At 36.5% G+C, this 23,528-nt stretch overlaps 3 protein-coding genes across 3 annotated transcripts; 2 read left to right on the forward strand and 1 right to left on the reverse strand.

Annotated features, from left to right (window-relative positions):
• The first annotated feature begins 1,514 nt into the window (after nt 1-1,514).
• On the forward strand, nt 1,515-1,856 carry LOC147517227 (uncharacterized). Its single transcript, XM_086593524.1, has one exon. It carries the CDS (start codon nt 1,515-1,517, stop codon nt 1,854-1,856), a length of 342 nt encoding a protein of 113 aa, XP_086449650.1.
• Nucleotides 1,857-2,042: 186 nt separating this feature from the next.
• LOC147517228 (uncharacterized) lies at nt 2,043-6,429 on the forward strand. Its single transcript, XM_086593525.1, has 7 exons — nt 2,043-2,153; nt 4,175-4,432; nt 4,517-4,597; nt 4,856-5,060; nt 5,106-5,671; nt 5,773-6,105; nt 6,163-6,429. Exons 1-7 carry the CDS (start codon nt 2,043-2,045, stop codon nt 6,427-6,429), a joined length of 1,821 nt encoding a protein of 606 aa, XP_086449651.1.
• Nucleotides 6,430-15,732: 9,303 nt separating this feature from the next.
• Nucleotides 15,733-18,223, reverse strand: LOC147517229 (uncharacterized). The gene is made up of 5 exons (XM_086589558.1): nt 17,937-18,223; nt 17,715-17,759; nt 17,560-17,632; nt 17,418-17,483; nt 15,733-16,098 (listed from the first exon to the last, which is right to left on the reverse strand). Exons 2-5 carry the CDS (start codon nt 17,744-17,746, stop codon nt 16,015-16,017), a joined length of 255 nt encoding a protein of 84 aa, XP_086445684.1. The 5' UTR covers nt 17,747-17,759; nt 17,937-18,223; the 3' UTR covers nt 15,733-16,014.
• Nucleotides 18,224-23,528: the final 5,305 nt, after the last annotated feature.

Genomic DNA, 23,528 nt, shown 5'->3' on the forward strand with positions numbered 1-23,528 from the left:
TCCCATTCCTTAAGGGATTGAACCCATTAAACAAGTGTGTCCGAACTCTCAAGGGATTGAATATAGCAAATAAGTGAATATCTGCCCACCATTAATGGAAAACAAAACCGGTATTTTAATAGTCATTGGTTTGACGATTTTCCTTGGCTATAATATTCTGAAGAAAAAGATAATGCTTTTTGTTTTCCTTACTTTGTCTTTAGTTCTAGACGTTCTAATTTTGTTGTTAATGGATTTCAAAGTTGGAAGAGAGTTCATTGTGGAGTTAAATGTGCATTTTTGCAACATGTTGGAGGCCCTTGTTCTGCTCATATGTCTGTTGTAGCAGCTTGTGAGGATCTAGTGAATTCATCTCGGCATATTGGTAATCTTTTAAATGCCCAATACAAACAGGAGGTAATGAAGAATAGGTTTATGTTGAAAACTATTTTACGGACTCTCCAATGGCTTGTATTTTACACACTTAGAGGACATGATGAATCAATCAAGTCAAGTAATCGTGGAAACTTTTTTAAATTTATTGAGTTCTTAATTGAATTGGATCCGGATATTAATCATGTTTTAGAGAATGCTTCCGAAAAGGCCACATATACTTCTCCGAATATTCAAAAAGAGCTTTTGAATATTATTAGGGGTACCCTATTATTAGTGATCATGTGAGGGGTAAGATTCGCGAGGAAGTTGGAGATGCTAAGTTTTGTATTCTTGTTAATGAATCACAAGATGTTTCAAATAAAGAACAAATGGCTCTTCTATTAGGATTTGTCCACTATGATAGTTTTGTACGTGAACGGTTTTTAGATGTTGTCTGCGTTGATGACACTTGTTCACAAACCCTCAAGAATGAAATATGTGATAATCTTGTTCAGAACAATCTCTTTGTTGATAATATGAGGGGTCAAGGGTATGATGGTGCTAGCAATATGTGGGGTCTTGGAATGGATTGCAAGCTTTATTTCTTAAGGAGTGCTCTAGTGCGTATTACGTGCATTGTTTCGTTCATCGTTTACAATTAGCATTCGTTGTAGCTGCTAAAGATATATCAAATATTTGGTTATTTTTTTTTGAAGTTGGGCACAATTGTCAATTATTATAAGGCTTCTCTTAAGCGCCAAGCTAAGTTACTAGTTGTTCAAGTCAAAGAAATTCAAAAATTGATTGATTGTGGTGAACTAGAGATAGGAAGGGAGGAGAATCAGATTACAATATTGCAGAGAGCTGGGGGAGCTCCCATTTTCAATCTGTAAAGAGTTTGATAGTTTCATTTAGTGCACTTTCTCATATTCTAGAGAACAACACAAAAAATGGATCAACTAATTCTAACCAGGGGGAAGCTAAGGGTGCTCTTATTGCACTTAGATCGTTTGAGTTTGTTTTCATGTTACATTTGCTATGTAAGATTATGGAAATCACTGAAATACTTTGCAAAGCTCTACAAGATCAATCTCAAGACATTATTAACGCTATGTATCTAGTCTCCACCACAAAAGTATTCCTTCAAAACCTGAGACACGATGGTTGGAGCACTTTTTTTTTGTGAAGTTGACTTGTTTTGCAAAAAGAATAACATTGATATGTCTGTTATGGATGCACGCTGTCATTCTTGTCAGCAACATGATGATATAATGTTTGAGCATCGTTATCGCGTTGATATATATAACAGTGTCATAGATTTTCAGTTAATGAAGTTGAAAAGTAGATTCAACGAGGAAACAATAGAGCTTTTTACTCTTAGCTTTGCTTTGACCCCTAAAGATGCTTTCAAATCATTTAGGATTGATGACATTTGTAGTCTTGCTGAGAGATTTTACCTTCAAGATTTCAGTGATCAAGAGTTACTTATATTGAGAACTTAGTTGCAGCATTATGATATTGATGTTTGTCGTAATTCGGTTTTCTATAATATGTCCACGATGTCTAAGATGTGTAGAAGATTAGTTGAAACTTGAAAGTCGAAGTCCTACCACTTGATTGATAGATTGGTTCGTCTTGTACTTACTCTTTCGATATCTACAGCAACTACAGAAAGGGCGTTCTCAGCCATGAAACTTATCAAAACACAGTTTCGAAACAAGATAAATGATGAGTTTCTTGCAGATTCAATGGTCATCTATTTTGAAAGAGATTTTGCTAATGATATTGATCTTGATTTGGTAATAGATGATTTTGACGCCCGCAAGACCGTAAAATACCGTTTAAGTAGTTTTGATTTTTAAATAGATTTGTAGTCGAACTTGACTAGATATTTTGATGAATTAGTATATATATTTGGCTACTTGTGTGTTTCAGTTGTTTCTTTGGAATATGTCTATTATTTTTTTTATTTAAGACTCTGGCTATCGTTGTTTAGCCCGGAGAGAGTTGAAATGTTAGGTCCGCCCCTGGACGTGTCTATATTACAAGGTAATGACTAATCAGAAATTCCAGTTTGGGCCTGTAATCCCTAGTCAAATGGTTTATGGTGTCCATTAGGGTATCTGGTTTAGAAATCCAATCTATGCGCTCCTAACTATTTCTGTCATTGATCATGTCAACTACTACGAACAAGTGAGAGAAAGAGCACCTGATTTTTGTTTCGTTTAAGCGACAGCTCAGCATGAAGATTAATAATAATAATAAAAGAAAACCCTAAATAAATAAAATATATACGTCTGTGCTCGAAAATCATCATCATTACTATCCTCGTCAGGGCCGACCCTGAGGACAGTCTACACAGGCAATTGGCTGGGGCCGCAAAAGTTGGCCCAATATTAAGGCCCCCATGGCTGAAAGCAGTTGTGGTCCATTACATTGTCACCAAATACGGCGTTTTTTTGAAAAAAACGCGTTTAAAACCCGAGATATTGCCAAAGGCCCGGTTCCGATTTAAAACCCGGATTTTTCAAAAACGCGCTTTTAAACGCGTTTTAAACCCGTTTTAAACTTAAAAGCGTTTAAAACCCGAGATTTTGAAAATCTCTCGCTTTTTTTTTTTTTTTTTTTTTTTTTTTTGTTTTTTTTTTAAATGCTAGAAAAGAAAAGGGTTTTGGAGTTTACCTTTTTGAAGAGTGGGCGTTAGATTGATTTATTGAGACCGTTCTATTTTGCTTTGGACTATTAATAATTAATTGAAAATTTTAAAGTTATTAACTTATTTGTAGTACTTAATTATGCCATTATGGTTGGTAATTAGTAGTATCTTATTTTGAGTAGTGTTTGGCAACTGAATCTAAAACTTATAGTATTTGGATGAGTAATGATAATTTGATATTTTCATGTATTTGAATTTTCTTTCATTTGTATTATTATTATTTTTATTTTATGTGTTTTTTTTTTTTCCACTTTTATAGAAAATCAAACTCTTTATCTATTATATTATTTATCACCGGTTTTTACCGTTTCTTTTACGTATTATAACGATTATACGCTTTTAAACCCGCTTTTACCGCTTTTAAACCCGTTTTTTATGCCCCACGTTTTTTTACGCTTTTTTTTCCGTTTTTTTCCCGAGACGTTCCGTTTAAAACACGAACTAAGTTTTTTTCAAGTACACCGTTTTAAACCCGTACCGTACTTGGTGACAATGGTCCATTATACCATATTTGGCCCAACATAAATCATTAAACCATAGTTGTGGGTTGAAAGTAGTTGTGGCCAATATTTTAGAGAGTCGGCTCAACATAAATTATTAAACATTGCCCAACAATAAAACCCCATCGATACTAAACTTGAGAGTCTTGTTCTCCACGATTGAGTTACTGACGGCTCCGATTCTGACTTCTCCTCTCAAGTCTCAATCTCTCGACTCTCGACTCTCGGTCTCTGCAATTCTTTAAGGCTGAGTTCTCTAACTTGCACGGTCTCCACTCCTCTCTCTTTTAACAGTATACATGCAAGGCTGCAACTCCCAAGTAAGCATTAGTTTCTTGTTTACTACTTTAATTAATTGATACATATTAATTCCTTAAAACTTTAATCATACTTATTTCAGTTATTTGCAAAGTAAGTATTTTTTTAAAAACTATTCTATGGTTCTATTTAATTCCCTTTTCTTTTAGTTTGAGTCTTTGAGATTACTAGACATTAATAGCTACTGTTTTGTATGTATTTTGTGTGTAAGCCACTAAGCTGGGGTTGTGGTGATTTTTTAATTAATCATATAATTGTTTGATTGTTTGTGAATTTTAATTGTCAGTCTGTCATCATGCCTCCGAAACCTCCGACTAGAAAGTATCCTTCTGGCTCTGAGAAAAGGAAAAAGAAGCAAAGATTAGATAATGTTGCTCAATCCCAAAGCAGAGATATACTAAATTTTTTTGGTACCAAAGGACAAGTAGAAAGTTCAAGTGAAACAGTAGTGGTTGACGTCGAGCAAAGGAATGACGATGATAATGGAGAGCATGAACTGAACGAAGATGTTGAAGCTTTAGTGAATGAAGATGTTGAACCTTTGGTGAATGATAATGACCAGCCTTTAGTGAATGACGATCTCGATCAAGATACAAATGAGAATACATAATGTGCACCTGTCCACTACTTTGATCCAGCAAATTGGGACAATATTGATCAAAATCTTAGAGATTTACTTGTTGAAAAGGCTCCTATAAGAATTACTGATGTTGATTTTCCTAGAAATCACCTTGGCAGACAATTCTCTTCGAAGCATTACACTCGAATAATGCCAAATGGATTTAAAAAAGATAGAACTTGACTCGTATATTATGTTTCTTTGGACAGGGTCTTTTGTTTTTGTTGTAAGTTGTTCAAGCGACACACGAACACTTCTCAATTGGACAGTGAAGGGTATTGTGACTGGCATAAGCTAAGTAGAAGGCTTTCAGAGCATCAATCATCTCCAAAGCATCTTCTTTATTAGAATAGTTGGTATGAACTAAAGAAGAGATTTGGCAAGAATGAAATAATTGACAAAAAAATGCAAGAAGAAATCAGCAAAGAGAGGGAACATTGGAGACAAGTGTTACTACGAATACTTGCTTTAGTGAAAGCACTTGCTAAAGTTAATTTGGCTTTTCGTGGGAAGAATGAGAAGATTTACGATGAGAATAATGAGATTTTTTTAAGTTTAATCGAAATGATTGCTGAATTTGATCCAAGATCTTGAAAAGAGCACATTCGGCGCATTCAAAGTAAAGAAATCCATTATCATTATCTTAGCCACAAGATTCAAAATGAGTTGATAGAGTTGTTAGCAAGTGAGGTGAAGAAAGCCATTGTCCAGAAAATCAAGGAAGCCAAGTACTTTTCAGTAATACTTGATTGTACACCGGATATTAGTCATGAAGAGCAAATGTCAATTGTGATTCGATTTGTAGATGTTACATCAAGTTGTCCAAAGGTTGAAGAGTTCTTTTTAGGATTTTTGAAGGTGGATGACACATCAGGATTGGGCCTCTTTGGTACACTCAAAAATGTTTTGAACGCTCTTGACCTTGGTATTGGTGATATAAGAGGGCAGGGTTATGACAATGGATCTAATATGAAAGGAAAACACAAAGGAGTTCAAAGTAGACTACTTGAAATAAACTGTAGAGCCTTATACACCCCATGTGGCTGTCATAGTCTGAATCTTGCTCTTTGTGATATGGCTAGCTCTTGTTCAAGAGCTATATCTTTTTTTGGAGTGGTTCAGCGAATCTATTCATTATTTTCGTCTTCCACAAAGAGGTGGAAAGTGTTTAAAGATCATGTGAAAGATGTGAAGCCCAAGTCAGGTATCTCGCTAAAGTCGATTTGTCGCAAAACCTTTGGGAGAGTCGCGTGAAGCGATGTTAGATGCAGGTTAGACATCAAGCTTCGAAAATAAGAGATGCGTTGGTTTACTTAGCTGAAAACAGTGACGATCCTAAAACAAAGAGTGAAGCTGAGTCACTAGCGATACATGAAATTGAGAGTTTTGAGTTTTTGCTTGCCACAGTAATTTGGCATTATTTACTTTTTACTGTTAACTCTGTTAGCAAAAACTTTCAAACTGAAGACATGCAGATTGATATGGCCACACATGAAATGAAAAGACTTATTTCTATTTTTGAGAAGTATAGAGAAACCGGATTCGAAGAAGCCATGACAGAAGCTAAGGATATTGCAACTATGATGGAAATTCAACCAGTTTTTCGTGAAAGGTGGATCATTCGTAGAAAAAAATAGTTTAACGAGAACATGAAGGGAACAGTCAGTGAAGAAGTGACACAATCAGCTGAAGAATCATTTCGAGTTAACTACCTCTTATTCATAGTAGACCAAGCTCTTTCTTCATTCAAGAGTAGATTTGAGCAGTTCGAAGTGTATGAGAATTTTTTTGGGTTCTTGTTTGATTTAGAGAAGTTAAAGGTTGCAGATATAAATAGCTTAAAGACTTCTTGCATTAATCTGGAAGAGTTTTTGAAACATGACGGTGTTTCTGATATTGACGGGATAGATTTATTTTCATAGTTAAGAATCATGAGATAACTTTTACCAGATAACACAAAGAAAGCAATGGACGGGCTAAATCATTTGAAGTCACGGGATAACTATTTTCCAAATGCTTGGGTTGCATACAGAATTTTGTTGACTATACAGTTACTGTCGCATCTGCAGAAAGAAGTTTTTCAAAGCGGAAGTTGATCAAATCTTATCTTCGATCGAGCATGTCTCAAGAAAGATTAAATAGATTAGCTATGTTATCTATTGAAAAGTCTTTAGTAGAAAAACTTGATTATGAAGACTTAATTAGTGATTTCGCAGCTAGAAATGTAAGAAGACTAGCTTTTCAGTAGTGTTTAGTTTTTGTAATTGAATTTTAGTGTGAATTTATTAATATTAAGCACACATTTGATTTCATAAAGAGTACGAAGGAATTTGGATTTAATTTTTTATCAAATAAGAAAAAAAAATTGGCTTATGTATTTTTCATCATTTATCGGCAGAGGCCACACTTTAGGATCTCGCCTAGAGCCCCCCAAAACTCAGGGCCACCCCTGATCCTCGTCATCGGCAGTCGATAATATTGTCAAGATACAACTCTTCTTCTTTGTCTTCCTCATCATCGTTACGTAATTCTTGTTCATCATCGTCAGATGAAATAGTAGGTAATGCATCATCAAGAGCACCAAAACCATCATTGCTACTTGACAAGTTTACCGGTGAATCCGGTATCAAGCTTGTCATTCCAATTCAAATAAATTAAACCCTAAGTTTGAAATATAGACAGAATGAGAAAGCTGAAAGAAATAGGTATTTGTTACTGACGGACCCCCAATTTGTGTTGGGCAGACTCCTAATAAAAACAATTATTACAAGTGTGCCATTAGTCTCAAAAAATCTAAAAAAAAGACAATTATTACAAATATGTCATTGGTCACAAAAAATTGGATTCGAAAACCCCAAACGACATGGCCACATCGTTTTTGACTCAGTCCAAACGGTGTGGTCATGTCGTTTGGGATTTGGACTTCGAAAAATATAAAATTTTGTTTTTTGGGCTCTTGACCGGTGTGGGCACATCGTTTGGACTAAGTCCCAAACGGTGTGGCAAAGTCGTTTGGGACTTCGACTTAGCCGGGTCGTTTAAGTTTGGGGTTTTCGAATCCAATTTTTTTTTGGAGCAATAGCATATTTGTAATAATTGTTTTTGTTTTTAGATTTTTTGAAACCAATGGCTGTAATAATTGTATTTTTTTTGGGAGTCTGCCCAAAACAAATTAGGGTCCGCAATAATAGGACTCAAGAAATATTATTATTAATGGTATTTGTTTCACTATAATATCAAAGGGTTACCGCTCGAACTCGTCACTTAGTCTCTGTCGTGCTGAAATCATAGTACAAAATATCCCGATATATCGCGATATTTGGGGATATCTATCCATATTTCAGAAAAAGATATATAAATATCACGATATGTTAAGAGATATATACGACTGCAAATATCTACGATATTTTGACGATATTTGCGATATTTGTGATATTTGAGGATATTTAGAGATATTTAGCGATATTTTGTGTATATAACAATTTTATTTAATATTTACCATTATATTTTAAATAAATATAAATAATGTATCATGATATATCAAGAAATATCCACAATATTTACGATATTTACGATATTTTAGATATATCCACGATATTTGCATGTGAAACAATGTCAAATATCCCCAAAGAGGGATATATCCACCATACATATCCAGAAATTGAGTATCGATAAATACCCATATCCTGATATTTTGTACTATGGCTGAAATGCCGCGTAAACTTGTGTTAATGGTTATTTTCAAAGTGGGGCCGAGTGGAAAGGAAAAAAAAACATAAACTAAAACTTCTGGTGCGGGAAGCCACTCTATATAGGCCCACTACGCTTCCGCTGCGCCACTCCGATTTATTGTTATTTGTCCAGATAACATTGTATATCAACGCATGCAGTTGCAAAACGAAAATAAATCATAGATAATATTTTGTGTAACCAATCGAACCCCTTTTGTCAAAGTATGATTGATTAATGTTAGGAATTGTGGAATAACGGTTTTCTCCTAATTTCTTTTAGGATTTTCTTTGTATTTGCCACCAATCCCACCATTAATAGATTATAGGGTTTTTTAGACTTGCCCCCCCCATTTCAAAGATGGATTAGACTTGCCCCCCCAAATTCAGGGAAATTAGACTTGCCCCCCCAAACTCAGACTCCGTCTAAGTCAATGCAGTTTGACCATTATCTCCTTGTGAAATGTCCAAATTACCCTTTCGAATATAAAATTACCTAAATAGCCCTTGACTTCACAAGACGGAGTTTTATTTTGAAAAATAAAACAACACGTGTAAACATCTTGTTCACTCCGATCAACAGTCCATATTCCATCCCTAAAATTTGCGCTCTCTCATTTTTAAGGCGGGAAAATGTACTCTAGCTTTCATTGTCTGTGTTGAGTCATGGTGTTATGTCGTGTTTGATAAATTCATGTTGTTTTAGTGTTAGTCTTCATAGCAAGTGCTATTTGTTATCATTTTCAACTGTTAATCTGTTGCAACTTGAAGAGGAGAAGCAAGGACAAATTTTTACTGCAATTTGTAGGTAATTATGTTACGTTTTAAAGTTGTTTTAAGTATTTTTGGTGGAATATGTTGATTTGGTACCTGGGAAATCGAGAAAGATAACAATTTTATGCATGCAGTTTAAATTTTTATATAATTTTGACAATTTCGATTCAACCCATGGTTTTTTATGAATGGAAGTGGGGTTAACATTTATGTTTTTATTACAGAAATGGGTGATAGGAAAAATTTGAAGATACATTATGCTGGGTCGTTTTCAAAAAGAAGAAATGGAGAGGAATTGTCACATTTGGATTACAGATCAAAATATCCAGTTAAGGAAATGCTTGATGTTGATAGTGATGAGTTGAATATGATAGACTTTGCTGCAGATGTTAGTCTACCTAGTCACATGTCAAAGTTGGATTATATAAACATTAAGTTGTTCTATCTTGTTAGTGGTAAGCAAGTGTATGTAAACAGTGATAGTGGTCTTTTAGGAATGTTTGATTTGTTAGTTGTTGATGATGAAGGGTATTGTCATGTATTTGTGGAGAATGATATGGATGAAAGTGTTGTTCCACCATCTCAAGAATATGATGAAACAATGTGTACACTAATGGATTTAAAAAAATTGATTAAGAAGAGGGCTTTGAATGCAAATGACAAGGGGAATTCCATGCAAAAGAAGAAGAAGAGTTTTAATGACAAGGGATTTGGTAGTAAGCAAAATAAGAAGAGTGATAAGGACAAGGGAGAAGCAAAGGGAAAGAAGAAAAGTACAACACATATGAAGGGTAAAGGCGTACTAGTTGATGGGGAAGATAGCTTCTGGGTTGAACTTAGTAAGTTTTCTGATGAAGAAATGGATACTGAGCTGCCAGAGTATGTGGATGTACCAGGACTTGCAACAAATGATCCAGTAGAGATTGATGTTGAGGTTGGGTTTAGAAACCCACCTAGACAACCTCAGATTGATCAGCTTGATCCTGATGAGGGATACCACAGTATAAACTCATCAGATGAAGAAATAGAGTGACAGCAACCAAGGAGTGATGAGTTTTACAATTTTGTATATGAAACCTCCAATGTGTATGTGGATGAAGGAGAGATAGTTATGCCAACATGTTCTGATGAATGGAAAGTTGGCATGGAGTGGCCTGACATTGAAACTCTAAGGCATGAAATTTCAGATTATTGCATAAAGAATAGATTTGAAGTTGATATGAGGACTGTCAATGAAAGGTACAGGATTAGAGCTAAATGTAAGGGTAGCTACAAGGGTAAAGACTGCCCTTGGGCAGCTTATTGGAGATTGAGGCCTGATGCCTTCACAATGAGATTAAATACATTTGTAAATGAACATATATGTTCTGCTGATCCAGAACTGAAGAATGGGATGGCTGATGCAAATTGGGTTGCAAGAAAGATTGCAGCACAGATGAAGGTACATTACAAGACCATGTCTCCAAGATTTATCATGGTTGAAGTCATGAGAGGAGATTTCCATGTTAGTATTAGCTATTGGACTGCTTGGCATGCAAGGTTGAAATGTTTGCAAGATATTCATGGTGACTATCACGACAAGTTATAACATGTTGCTGTGCTATGTGATCGTATGTTATTTATACCCTTATTTATATTTGTAAATAATTTGGTTGTTTATCATAATGGTGTTTGAACTATTTCAAATGTTTACTTGATACAGATTTTGAAAAGTAACCCAGGATCCAGAGCATGTTATTCTAGAACTGATGGTACTTTGACATTTGAGGATATGTGTGTTTGTTTTCCTGCTTCTTTGCATGGTTTCTTGAATGGTTGTAGGCCTATCATAGGACTAGATGGATGTTTTATGAAGGGGAAGTATGGAGGGCAATGCTTAAGCATGGTGGCCTTGGATGGAAACAATGGCTTGTTTCCTGTGGCCATTTATATAACTAGGTCTGAGAATAAAGATAGTTGGATTGGGTTTTTGAATATAATGAAGAAGTATGGAATAGATGAACATATGGAACCTGTGACATTCATTTCAGATAGACAGAAAGGATTGGTTGAGGCTTTGGCACATGAATTTCCTAGGAATCCCCATAGGTTTTGCTTTAGGCATATGTTCAAGAATTTCAAAAAGTACTTTAAAGCCAAATACTTAGAGACTATAGTTTGGGGTGCAGCTAAGTGTTATAAGAAACTAGAGTTTGAAAAGTTAATGGAGAAGCTAGGAAGAGAATGTACGGAAGCCAAGGCATGGTTGCTACAAGAAGATGTGGAATGTTGGGCTAGGTCACACTTTGATCTTACTACAAAGTGTGATCATATTAGCAACAACTTCTCTGAGTCTTTTAACAATTGGATATTGGAACTGAGGGATAAGCCAATAGTTCCTTTTGTTGATAAGTATCATACATTGTTAATGTCTTTTCTGTACAAGAGGAGAGAAAAGGCCAATGAATGGGATGAGGATGGTCTAGTTCCACAAGTGGAAAAGAGAATCAAAGAACTGATAAAAAAAAGTCCATTGGTATCATGTGGAATCAAGCAATGAGGTGGTGATAAGTGTTAAAACTGAAAATGGAACTAGATTTTGTGTGAACTTAGTTGACCATGAGTGTAGTTGTATGAGGTGGCAGTTATCTGGTATAGTTTGTGTACATGCATTGGCAGTGTTGTATCCAAGGAGAGTGTATTGGAAAGAATATTGTAGTAGCTATTATTGGGTGTCAACCTACAAGCTTGCTTACATGGGACACATCATGCCAATGCCTGATATGTCTGAGTGGCCTATGAATTGTGTAAGTTGTAGTCTATCCGTAATTAATGATTGTGTAGTTTCCTAATCTCAAAAGGACTAACATATATTATGTATGTAGGATCTTGAAAGACAAATCATGCCACCTCCATATGTCAGAGGCATTGGGAGGCCCAAAAAGGCAAGGACTAGAGGAGCAGATGAAGAAGTTAATCCCAACAAGCAAATCAGACTTTGTTCTAAATGCAAACAATCAGGACACAATGCCAAGACTAGCTTGTAAAGGTCTACTTGCTGCAAAGAAAGATAAGCATGGCAAAAAATCTCAAGAGGAAACTCAAGCTTCAGCTCCTGTTCCAGATGAAGCTCTAGAATCCACTGAAGCATCACAAGCATCATCTCCTACTCAAGCATCATCATCAAAAGCAGCAAAGAGGGTTTGTTCTAAGTGCAATCACCCAGGACACAATACTAAGACTTGTAAAGGTCTTCCTACTACAAAGAAAGATAAGCATGGCAAAAAATCTCAAGAGAAAACTCAAGCATCACAAGCTTCAGCTCCAACTGAAGCATCCAAAGCAAAGTCTGCAACAAAGTCAACCATCAGGCGGCTCCAAAATCAAGTTTTCAAGCATCTTAGGCTTCATCAGAAACTCCTCAATCAACAGCTCAGCCTGCAACTCTGACTTTTGGACCACCAAGAGTAAGAAGATCAAAAACTGCTCAAGCTCAAGTTTTTAAGGTATATTTTGTAATTGTTTTAAGTTACAATATGCTCCATATGTCAGACCCTAGTTGATTAGCTTAAAATTATGTTATGTTCTGTTATCAGGCACCAGAACAAAGGCACACATTTGGTGATTTCTTGTCTAAGCAACCAGGCAAGTCATCCACTAGTGTGCTTGAAGCACCCGAGCTAACATTTACTGCTGGGGGAACTGTCAGGGCACCAATAGTAACCAAAAGGCCAAAGCCACATGGACCAGGATCAACTCCATTTATGCCCGCCAGGGACCCAAAGATCTCAGCCTTGGGTGCCACCAAGACGAGTGGGGGATGCACCATTCAAAGCAACTAAGAAAATACTGCCTCCTCTTGCTCCCGGCCCCTTGCCAACATCAAGGAAGAAGTTTCAAGTTGTCAGACCCAAGTGATGTGGGTCTGTATAGGAGTGGAGTGAATTGTTTTGTTAGTAACTCATGTCGGACATTTGGTTAAGGTTATGCTTTTTTTTTTTTTTTTTGTTAGTAACTCATGTCAGAAATGGTTAAGGTTATATTGTTGATTTTTTGTTCATAATGAGCACATGAAAACACAACTATTATGGCTATGGCTATTCAAGATTGTAAATCAAGGATATCTGTGTTTGAAAATTTATGTTTGATTGTACATGTGTTTCTCTGGTTTGAGGATTTTTTTTTATTGTACTGTGTTTCTCGGGTTTTATATTTTCTTGTACCTGTGTTTCTCTGGTTTAACCAATAAGCCTTATCACCACAATAGTAGTGATAACTGATAACAATATAAACATGGGTACCCTATAAACATCCACTTTCAGACTAGGCACGCAAGCATGATAACCAACATTATGTATACTAATAAAAATGTATTATAAGAAAGTGGGTACCCTAAGAAAGTCAAACAGACAGGGTACCCAAACAGACAACTCAAGGTACCCAAACAGACAAAATGGCAAAGAAGAAACAGACAGACAACATTTCAAAACACAAAATCAAGTTCACACAGAACTTTAACAGCATTTCCATTTCCATTTCCATTTTACAGAATGCTCAAAACACAAAACACAACATTACAACATCAAAACACAACATTACAACATCAAAACAAAACATTACAACATCAAAATAAAATATTATAACATCACTTCATTTGTTCTTAACAACATCAAAACAAAACATTACTCCCTAACTTCTTAACAACATTACAACATCATTTCATCACTTCTTAAGCTTCGGCAAGGACACACCAGCAGCAACAAGTGCTTGAACCACTTCCTTAAGTTGCTGCCTTTGTTGAGGTGCTGCTTGTGGTGGTTGAGCTGTAAATGGCAAGATCCTTGTAGATCTCCTACCAAATCCATGAGCTGGAGCGAACCGAGCTTGGAACCTGCAGATACATTTCTCCTCGAAATGATTGATTTGACCGGATGTTCAAAACACGGTGGTGGAGCATCTGCCTCTAGAGCTGGAGCTACAAGTACATTTTTCCCTCGAGCTGATCTCTCCACATGCTCATAACCTGGTGGTGGCCAATCTGTTTCCAGATGCTCATGATTTCCACTTCCATCTCCACGTTCCATCTCTACAAAACAAAGTTCCCTACACTTAAGGCATGAAGTCATCCTCAACTTATCATTTTTCAACACCACCTCCATGAAAACCCTACTATTCACCCTTGCTTTCAACATAGTTATGACAGCAGCACAAGATTCCTCTATATTGTCATGATCCACCTCCATCGAGCATAACTTGGCCTTCACCATTTCTACACTTTTTGTCAGACCACTCAACTGAAAATGAACTGAAGACCACTTTTTATAGAAAGATTTTTGGAACTGAAAATGACAGCAGCACTCTTTTTGGAACCTGTTAGAAAGATTTATAGAAAAATAGAAAACAATACAACACGGTCTCCAATCTTTACCTTAATCTACTAACAACATTCATTCTTACCTAAAAGTAACTTCATAACTCCATCCCATTAATGATAAAGTAACTTCATAACTTTATAACATATTAATTCTCAAGTCAAAAGTCAATGAAAGTCTAAGAAATAGTTCTAACTCAAAGTTTTAGTTGCTATTTTTAGTAAAGAAATAGTTCTAGTAACTCAAAGTTCTAGTCTAAGAAATAGTTCTAACTACAACTAGAGAAATTACACCTGAAGTACAACTAACTAGACAGCTATAATAACTAACCCTAATAAGTATGTTGAAGTACAACTACGACATCACTGATATATTGAAGTACATGCATTCCCAATCTAAACATATAGTTAAAGAAACAACCCCAAGAATACTATTTTTAATTTAGACTTGCCTCCCCAATATAAACCTATAACTAGATAAACACCCCCATTATAAGATAACCATAAACCCTAATTTCAAAAGTAGAATAACCATAAGATAACCATAATGCAAACAACCAACAACCATTTGACTTTGATTTTCTTCACCTCCAACTCCAATTGACGATTCACCATCTTCAGTTTACGATTTTTTGCTTTTAAAGCTTCAACTCTTGCCTCCAATGTTTCTTCCTTGTTCTCATTTTGACGATTTGGATTATCAACCCGGTCGAAAAAGTGGCAAGACAATTACAGGTTGTTCTTGTTGTAATGTCCGCATCCATAGAACAATCGACACTGGGTTCGGTAATGCAGATTGGACCTTTTAATGTGATACGGGATCTCCATGATAACAAGTTCTTTGGGATGAACAAGAAGCAGAAGACATTTTAGTAATTGAAGATGAGAGCGTAAATTTTAGGGTTCAAAATTTAGGGTTTTTAAGTGAACAAGATGTTTACACGTGTTGTTTTATTTTTCAAAATAAAACTCGGTCTTGTGAAGTCAAGGGCTATTTAGGTAATTTTATATTCGAAAGGGTAATTTGGACATTTCACAAGGAGATAACGGTCAAACTGCATTGACTTAGACGGAGTCTGAGTTTGGGGGGCAAGTCTAATTTCCCTGAATTTGGGGGGGGCAAGTCTAATCCATCTTTGAAATGGGGGGGCAAGTCTAAAAAACCCTAGATTATATTCAGCAGTTTGAAGTTTTGCTTCCGCTGCACTTGTTGCTTTTTCCATCTAGCTTTGTTGTAATTTGTAGTATTTTGCTTTTAAAAAACACAGATGAATACTAACTCTATTAATTAAAACAGTTGAGAACAAGTTGCCTGTTAATACTGAAAATACATGAAAATTTGCTTCTGGGCCACATAGGCGAACAACTAGCCATTCGTAAAAACTGAAGCAATTATTTATAATGTACTGTAACTAGACGTCCATATACCTGAACAAAAAATTAAATAATTTATATCCATTCTGATTCAAAATTATGAAAATGGCTCATTAAATTGGCTATAATGTGGCTGCAAAGTTGTAACATACTACTGTATGTTCAAATGTTACAAAATCGATAATTTTCACACAACAAACTCGTGTCGCCAGCTCTGCATGTCATTCACTGGAAGTTAAACTAAACCGCCAACGGAGACTTCCACACCTTGAACAACAGGCCTACTTTATATTGCTTGGGTCGTGAGGAACCATTGCACCCGATTGTCCATTTCCATCATTACAAGCATCTTCTCCGTTTTTATCCTGCAAAACATATGAATAAGATCGACTAAAAATGCAGAAAGCAAGACCAGAGAAACTTGGGTATAATAACAACTGAAAAAGTGAGTCATTCTCACTTGTCACGTGAGTGTGTCTTTAGGTACTTATTTTTTAATTTAGGTTCTCAGTAGTTATTACTACGAATGCACAGTTATAGACTACTGGTCGCCATCTAAAGAATATGGTGTAACTTTGCAGGACACTAACAAAGAAAAGTGTTGTGGAAAAAAGTATTATTACGTTACTATAATTATGTAGCACATTTCCTCCGCCTTTGTATAATTTACTATCTTAAAAAAGAGGGGGGGGAGGGCGCACAAGCATAAATGCATGTCTCACCAACAATGCCCCCACCTGGAAACAAATTTGCGAGAAACGAGTTCATTATACAAATGGATTTTTAAGATGAATTGGGAAGACAGACCCCCCATAACTCAATGGAATCCACCAGACAGACATTCCTAAAAGGTTTTCATGTGCAAACTCATTTGTACCACAGTTAGTGCAAAACGAACCAACCTTGTTAAACAAACTGTTCTGATCCATGGAGTGTAAGCAAAAGAAGACCAGTCATGGAGATGGGAAATCATACACTCACAAAGAAAAAACTGCCTTAAACCTCCACCTACTTTTTCCTTCCCACACCTGAATAGTATCTTAGTGTATGATGGGAGTACGCATGCTCGGATAGTTGGCTATTGTAGTCACTTGGGTATTATGTCAAGTTTCTTACAAATTGCTTAAACCAAGTTCACACTACATAATTCGTTATATCAGAAATCTCTAAGTGTAAGAGATGGTTGGATACTTGGATGCATGGGATGGAAATCTCTAAGTTTGTTAAGGAAATTAATAAACTTGACTAAATTGTTCAGTGGTAAGTAGACCAAGTTTCCGGGAGGTTAAGTGTGGGTGGTTGATGAGTTGAGAAGGGAGGCCTGAAGAAATAAGTTTTCTATTAGAATAGCAGGACATTGTTCAACTGCTTATTCATCAATCATAAGGACAGATTACTACCTCATGTGAGGGGTACCTTCAGTCTCACTACAGGAGCAACTAAAGGTGTTTGTGCAATGATTAGTCTCTATAATCAATGGTGTAGTGTCCCAAGTGTCTCCAGGAGCCCAAGACCACAAGTTCTATAATCTAAAAAGCTCTCTAGGAAGGCCAAAATGACAAATAAGAACAACAGCTATAAATAAAAATGGATTCAGCCACCAGAATGTCCGTATTGAGATCATAACTACCAGCTTATCAAAACAAAAGTAAAAAGACACAAAAGACATACAAAGTGTTTGTACCTTTTTAGTAAGGCCTTGAACAGACATAAGTTCATAAAATTTCCGCATTAGCATCTCTTCTTCAACCTACAAATCAGAAAAAAAGTCATAAACCAAAATAAATATTATATAATAAAGAAACAGCAACAACTTCAAGACTAACCTGAAGCCTGTGTAGCTCATGAGACATTGATCTATAAGCATCCATGAGAACCTCACTTTGGTTATCCAACTGCCTTCATTAATTCAATACATAAAGTGGTGAGCCTCTACCCGAAAATACAAATAGCACTAACAAAAGAAATATATGAAACTTACTTGTGCATATCGACTGTGTGTTTGTTGTCCATCTCCAGATCTTACCTGTCAGATCAAAACTAGAGATTACTTTTTCATGGAAGAAAAAAGAAGCCTAGATTATTATGAAAAGGTGTACAATTAGAATAACAATGGGTGTGAGCGGCGGGGAGCAAGAGATTTTCGGTTCCTGAAAACATTGAGAAAGACTATTATAGAGATTAATTCAATCTGGTTTCTCACCATCAAAAAACGTGCTTTGGTATGTGCAAAGAAAAAGCTCAGTCGACTTTGAAGAAGAAAATTTTGTGCAAAACAATCCGTAATGGCAGACCTCAAACTGGTCCGGTTACCTTAAACTTTTTATTTTTTACTTTTTTTTAATCATTAAGGGACTTGTGGCAGACCTCAGCACAAAATATTAGCTCTGAGCTACCGACATTAGGGCTGCCCGGCCTAGGTCGTATTGGGTAACTTCGGATTCCGATGTTAGCAATATATGGAAACTGTTATTTTTTTATAAAATTTGTAAGAGGGAATCGAACACATATCTCTTGTGTGGCAGACACAATACTAACCAATATGCTTCCAATTTTTTCAGTCAATTTTTAATAAATATAATAGATATATTAATAATATTAAATATAAAACACATAAAACTATTATAGATTTCGGGTCGGGCTATTATCGGATTGGACATAGGTATGTCTAGACCTAGCCCAATGTTCTTATCAGGCTAAATTTAAAATCTATGTCCTTATCTTATCGGTTCGGATTCAATCGGACTTTGGACTTGTCCCGGCCCATTGATAGCCCTAACCAACATCAAAGGATACACAATAAGATAGGAGCAAATAACTTGGTAATTTGTTGTTTCTCTAATGACCCATTAAAACAAGTCTATATATCTTAATATTAAAACTCTCACAAGGGGTATTTTTCGAGCTCTATTAAAATTCCACGTCATATCCTATTAAAATTGGAATTTCTCTTCTATTTGAAAAATTGAAATCTTTTTTTTACAACGGAAATTTCTCTCCTATTAAAACAAATTCTAGCACTTCTAATTAAAGCGAAAATCATTCTCCTATTAAAATGGGAATTCCTTCCCTATTGAAGAGAGAAAATCTAGTATATCTAATTAAAACGGGAATTATTCTCCTATTAAAATATGATATCTCTCTCAATTGAAAAAAAAATGGATTTTTAAAAATTAATTAAAACTTAATTTAAAACAATTTGTTAGAAAATTAAAATGGGTTAGCGACTAAAATAGTAGTCCTAATTTTCTAAAAAAATTCTAAATGTTTTCAAAAGAGTCAGTGCATATACACGGGTCTACAAGTTAGTATATATAAAAGCTCGCACCTGACATTTCTCCTCATCACATGCATTTGTTTTCTTAACCGGGCATTCTCATAGACTCCTGAAAAATGCTAATTCCATATATTAGTTAGACCTCCCTCGATTTGTTACTTTCTCTTTTGTTTATTCTTTATTTTTAATCACCTCCCCCAACAGGGTTAAAAGTGGAAGTTTTGCCAAAACTAATTAGTCTCTTAATAAGAAAATCGCTAAAAACCCTTCTGAGAACGGGTTTGCTCACTTTGCCCCCGACTTTCGAATGGGTGGTGGCATTTCTTTTCTTGTAAGATTTTATGTAACATTAGTGTAATGGCCTAAGAATAGTAAGTGGACTAGGTTAGCGGTGACCTGTTTAGGATGCAACATAACAGGGGAAGTTAGGGAGTAGGGGAACATGGCTGCGGATACCTAAACCGCAGACGTGGCAGATGTACGGGACGAAGGGGGACCGAGTGATGTAAAGATAGGTGGACATCTAGGATGAAAGATGGAAGGGGTATAAAGAGAAAGAGATGGGAAGGGAAAAAAAGGGGCCGAAAACTCATTATAGAGGAGAGTTAGACGAAGCATCAGTGAGAGTAAAGAGTAAGGAGAGTGTGATACAATATTTAGCGCCGTCTGTGGGGAGCCGATCAAAGAAACTTAAAGATAGCAACAGTGGCGAAGAGAGGGATAGGTAGACCCAAAAATGTGGTAGTATAGGAGCTAGTGGCGGAGGTGGTAAGCGATGAAGGGGAAGATCGAGCAGAGGAGATAGCTGCGGGCTCAACATCAGAAGAGACACGACTCATGCAAGAAGAGATCATGAGGTTGAGAGAGGAGAATGACGCATTCAGAAGAGAGAAAGAAATGGCGGAGGAAGAAGCGGTATAGGAGGCAAGAGAGGAGTCTAATAATGAAGAAGGCGTGCTAGATCTCATTGAAAACCCGGTGACCGGCCTTACGATGGAGCAAGTTCAAGAAATGATAAACAATGACCTGGAGGCGAATCTGCAGCAGGCGAAAGTTCAAGGAGGGACGGCTAGCCAAGTGGTGGCTAGTTTGAACCGTAATCCGTTAGCGGACACCATATGGGCTTCAGAGGTTCCGAAGCGTTTCAATCAGCCCGGTTCGAAAGATACATCGGCAAAAGAGACCCTGCAAATCACATTCACCATTTCCGACAGCAGATGCCTCTTTGGCAAGAGGCTCGGTATGATGGGCAGCTGTGTATTATGTTCCCGGCTAGCCTTAAGGGGGGGGGGGGGGTCGGACTGGTACTACAGATTGCCATCAAGGAGCATAAATAATTTTCAGGAATTGGAATAGGCATTCATAGACCATTTCATACATCAGAAAAGGCGAGTGGTTGATATCGTGGCTTTGTTCAACGTTAAGCAGAGATCAGCAGAATCAGTTAGGGATTATCTGTGTAGATTCAAAGCTGAGATGTTGAAGGTGGAGAACATGGATGAGAGGACTGCGGTAATAGCTTTTGAGAGAGGTCTACGACTAGGAACAGGAGTGCATCAGTCTGTGGCTAAGAATGAGATCGCGACCTTGCACGAGTTATATCCCCCAGTAGAGAAATACATAAGATATGAGGACACAATGCAAAAAGATTCCAGAAGATCAGGGAAGACAGTATTATCTTTAGAAAAAGGTAGGGAGCACCGGAAAGCAGAGGTGTCCGATAAGGGGAATGGTGGGTATCGCGGATACTCATCGCGGCCTGAAAGAAGCCGAGAGGGGATCAGGAGGGAGAATAGGGAAAGAAAGTCGTACTGCGAATTGGAACAAACACCACTGAATAGACCACTAAGTGAGATCTTGCCTTCGATTAAAAATCTTCAAGGTTATGAAGGACCGCGAAGCACACCGATGGAGGTGTCGAACAAACCGGATTGTGCCTATCATCAGTTACGAAATTATGAGACTAATGAATATTGTGCGTTGAAATGGTTAGTTCAGAGGCTGGCAGAGAAGGGAATGATGAGAGAGTTTATAAGGGGTTCCCATAATGAGGAGCAAGTGCCTACTCAGGCCGGGTAGGATACTGGGAACGATTAATGTGATTTTCAGTGGGGAGGTTCTGAGTCACAACGCTTATAGAGAGAAAGTAAGGAGAACCGCAAGTATCCAACAGATAAATGAAATGACAAGAGCTCAGCGACCCAAGTCATGGCCGGCGAAGGGAGGGGATAAGATTGCATTCACAAGTACGGATCTCAAAGTCGTCGATTCCCCCCAAGAAGATACATTGGTCATTACATACGGTAGCGATGGGAAATTACATGGTCAAGAGGGTGTTAATTGATTGTGGTAGTGCCATGGACTTATTATTCAGAGGGGCTCTGGAGGAAATGAGGATTGATCCAAGGCAGCTAAGAGCTCCTTGAACCAACTTGTATAGATTTAATGGGAGTATGACGGAGCCCATGGGAGAGCTCTACTTGTTACCCGTTACCACAGATTTGGTGACCGTATTCACCAGATTTATGGTGGTGGATTCCAACTCTCAGTATAATGTAATTCTGGGGAGATGGTGGATCCACGAGATGAAGGCGGTACCATCAACATACTATTAGGTGATTTGATTCTCAACTACAATAGGGATGTATGAAGTCCGTGGCAATAAGGTGGCGGCTAAGAATAGTCATCAGGGTATAGTGAAGGGTCTGGTCCGCAGTACCGAAGGAGAGGCATCAAACCCTAGGAAGAGGCAGACATAACAATTACTGTGTGCCTCCATGGAGGAGGAGGCAAAGTCATCGATGGGGCCGAAGACCCTCGACGAGATCGATATAGTGAATTTGGGGACATGAGAGGAAAAGAAATTTACGTCAGTAGGGTCCAATTTACTGGATGAGTGGAAGAGTAAGCTGGTATAGTTCTTGTCAGAAAATAAAAATATCTTTGAATGGGTAATTGAGGACATCACCAGCTTAGATCCAGGCTTCGCATATCACCTGATAATACATAAAAACAGTTAAACACTAATATTAATGTTAACAACACTAATACGTAATATTACCATTTTTATGTTATCAATTATATTTCATTACTTTCTCAAATAATAATGAAACAATATAGATAAGAGTATGAATTCATTCCACTCTTAAACTACCAAGACTCAATAGGATTCAACTAATTAAATCAAGAGGAAAGTGGTGAGAGTAATAATTATATTGATAATAAACTAATTACGATTATGTTATTAATTAAAACGTAAACTAAATAAACTAAACTAATATAAATAAGGTTTTGATGGAAAAGAATAATATAGAGGAAGTAATAAATCCACATATGCAAGTTTATTCATAATTCATTTAGTTCATGTATTAATAAGTCATCATCTCTATCAAATTCCGTAATGCAATGAAATAAAGATTCCTACTTTGTAAGATCCCTAATCAACTATTACTTTCTCTAGTTAATAATTAATTAGTATGAGAGAATAGTACTTCTATCAATCTCTTGTATAGAATTACTAAAATCTAGTTCAAAACTAACAATTTCTATCTCTAAAAATATAAAAGCTTCAAACTTTAAACGCATAAACACAAATAACCAACAAAATTATAAACAATCCTTACACAAGTTTCATTAAAACTCCCTCTAATGGGAGTTTTAGCTTTGATTCATTGGACTGAAATTACTTAAACAATAAAGGGAAAACATAATAAAAGAACTTGTAGTAAGAAGAGAATTGGATATGATAACTAAAGTTTTTTATTGAAAGGTTTAATGGAGGCTATAAACTAAATCTAAACTAAACTAAAAAGGAGAGAAAGAGAGAACCTTAATTTATTCTAAACTAATGAGGGAGTAGCCAATCTTTGTTTTAGCCTTAACCTTCTTTATATAGGAGAGGGTTAGGTTACAATTTCGTGCATGGGCTTTTAGGCTAGGTTATGGACCCATAAATCAAGTCCATAACCCAATTGGGTAAATCCAAGACTTCCAATTCTGGTTGTGTTACTATAGCATGCAATTTCACCAACTTATACTGCTCTGATTGAGTCAAGGCCTAAAGCCCTAGACCATTGGATAGAGCTTTCTGACCCGGTCATTTTGATATAAAATGGGCCTAATTCCGAGGCCTGAGTCCAAAGATATGGCCTTTTGAAGTTCTGTTGACTTTTCTTCAGCTTTCTAATCCGGTTTGACTTTTACTTAACAGCTTTGATTTGGGCTTTTTAAGGGCTTTTTCTCCATGAAACTTGGGCTTTCTTCATATCACTTTCATAGCAATCACTTTAGCTCATTTTAGCGCCTAATTAGTAACAAATTTACATTTATTCAACTCCGAAGCCTGAAATACTCAAAAGTACGTAATTAGTGATAAACCTATATTATTAATAACATAATTAGCTAAATAGAAATACTATTAAAGGGTTAAAACTATAATTTTGGGCTCTTATCATCACCATTTGCACATGAACGAAGATGCAAAGCCTGTGAGGCAAAAGATGAGAAGTGTTAGATCGA

The sequence above is a fragment of the Coptis chinensis genome, chromosome 2, assembly GCF_015680905.1.
Source record: "Coptis chinensis isolate HL-2020 chromosome 2, ASM1568090v1, whole genome shotgun sequence".
Lineage (NCBI taxonomy): Eukaryota > Viridiplantae > Streptophyta > Magnoliopsida > Ranunculales > Ranunculaceae > Coptis > Coptis chinensis.

Excerpts from the sequence above, each read along its gene's own strand:
- LOC147517227 (XM_086593524.1), top strand. The coding sequence starts at position 1,515 with ATGGTTGGAGCACTTTTTTTTTGTGAAGTTGACTTGTTTTGCAAAAAG.
- LOC147517228 (XM_086593525.1), top strand. The coding sequence starts at position 2,043 with ATGAAACTTATCAAAACACAGTTTCGAAACAAGATAAATGATGAGTTT. Across the intron at positions 4,433-4,516 it reads ATGAAGATGTTGAACCTTTG|TTTGATCCAGCAAATTGGGA; the intron begins GTGAATGATAAT and ends CCTGTCCACTAC. Across the intron at positions 5,672-5,772 it reads CTTCCACAAAGAGGTGGAAA|ATGCAGGTTAGACATCAAGC; the intron begins GTGTTTAAAGAT and ends AAGCGATGTTAG.
- LOC147517229 (XM_086589558.1), bottom strand. The coding sequence starts at position 17,746 with ATGGACAACAAACACACAGTCGATATGCACAA. Across the intron at positions 17,633-17,714 it reads CACACAGTCGATATGCACAA|GCAGTTGGATAACCAAAGTG; the intron begins GTAAGTTTCATA and ends GAATTAATGAAG. Across the intron at positions 16,099-17,417 it reads TTCAAGGCCTTACTAAAAAG|GATAAAAACGGAGAAGATGC; the intron begins GTACAAACACTT and ends TATGTTTTGCAG.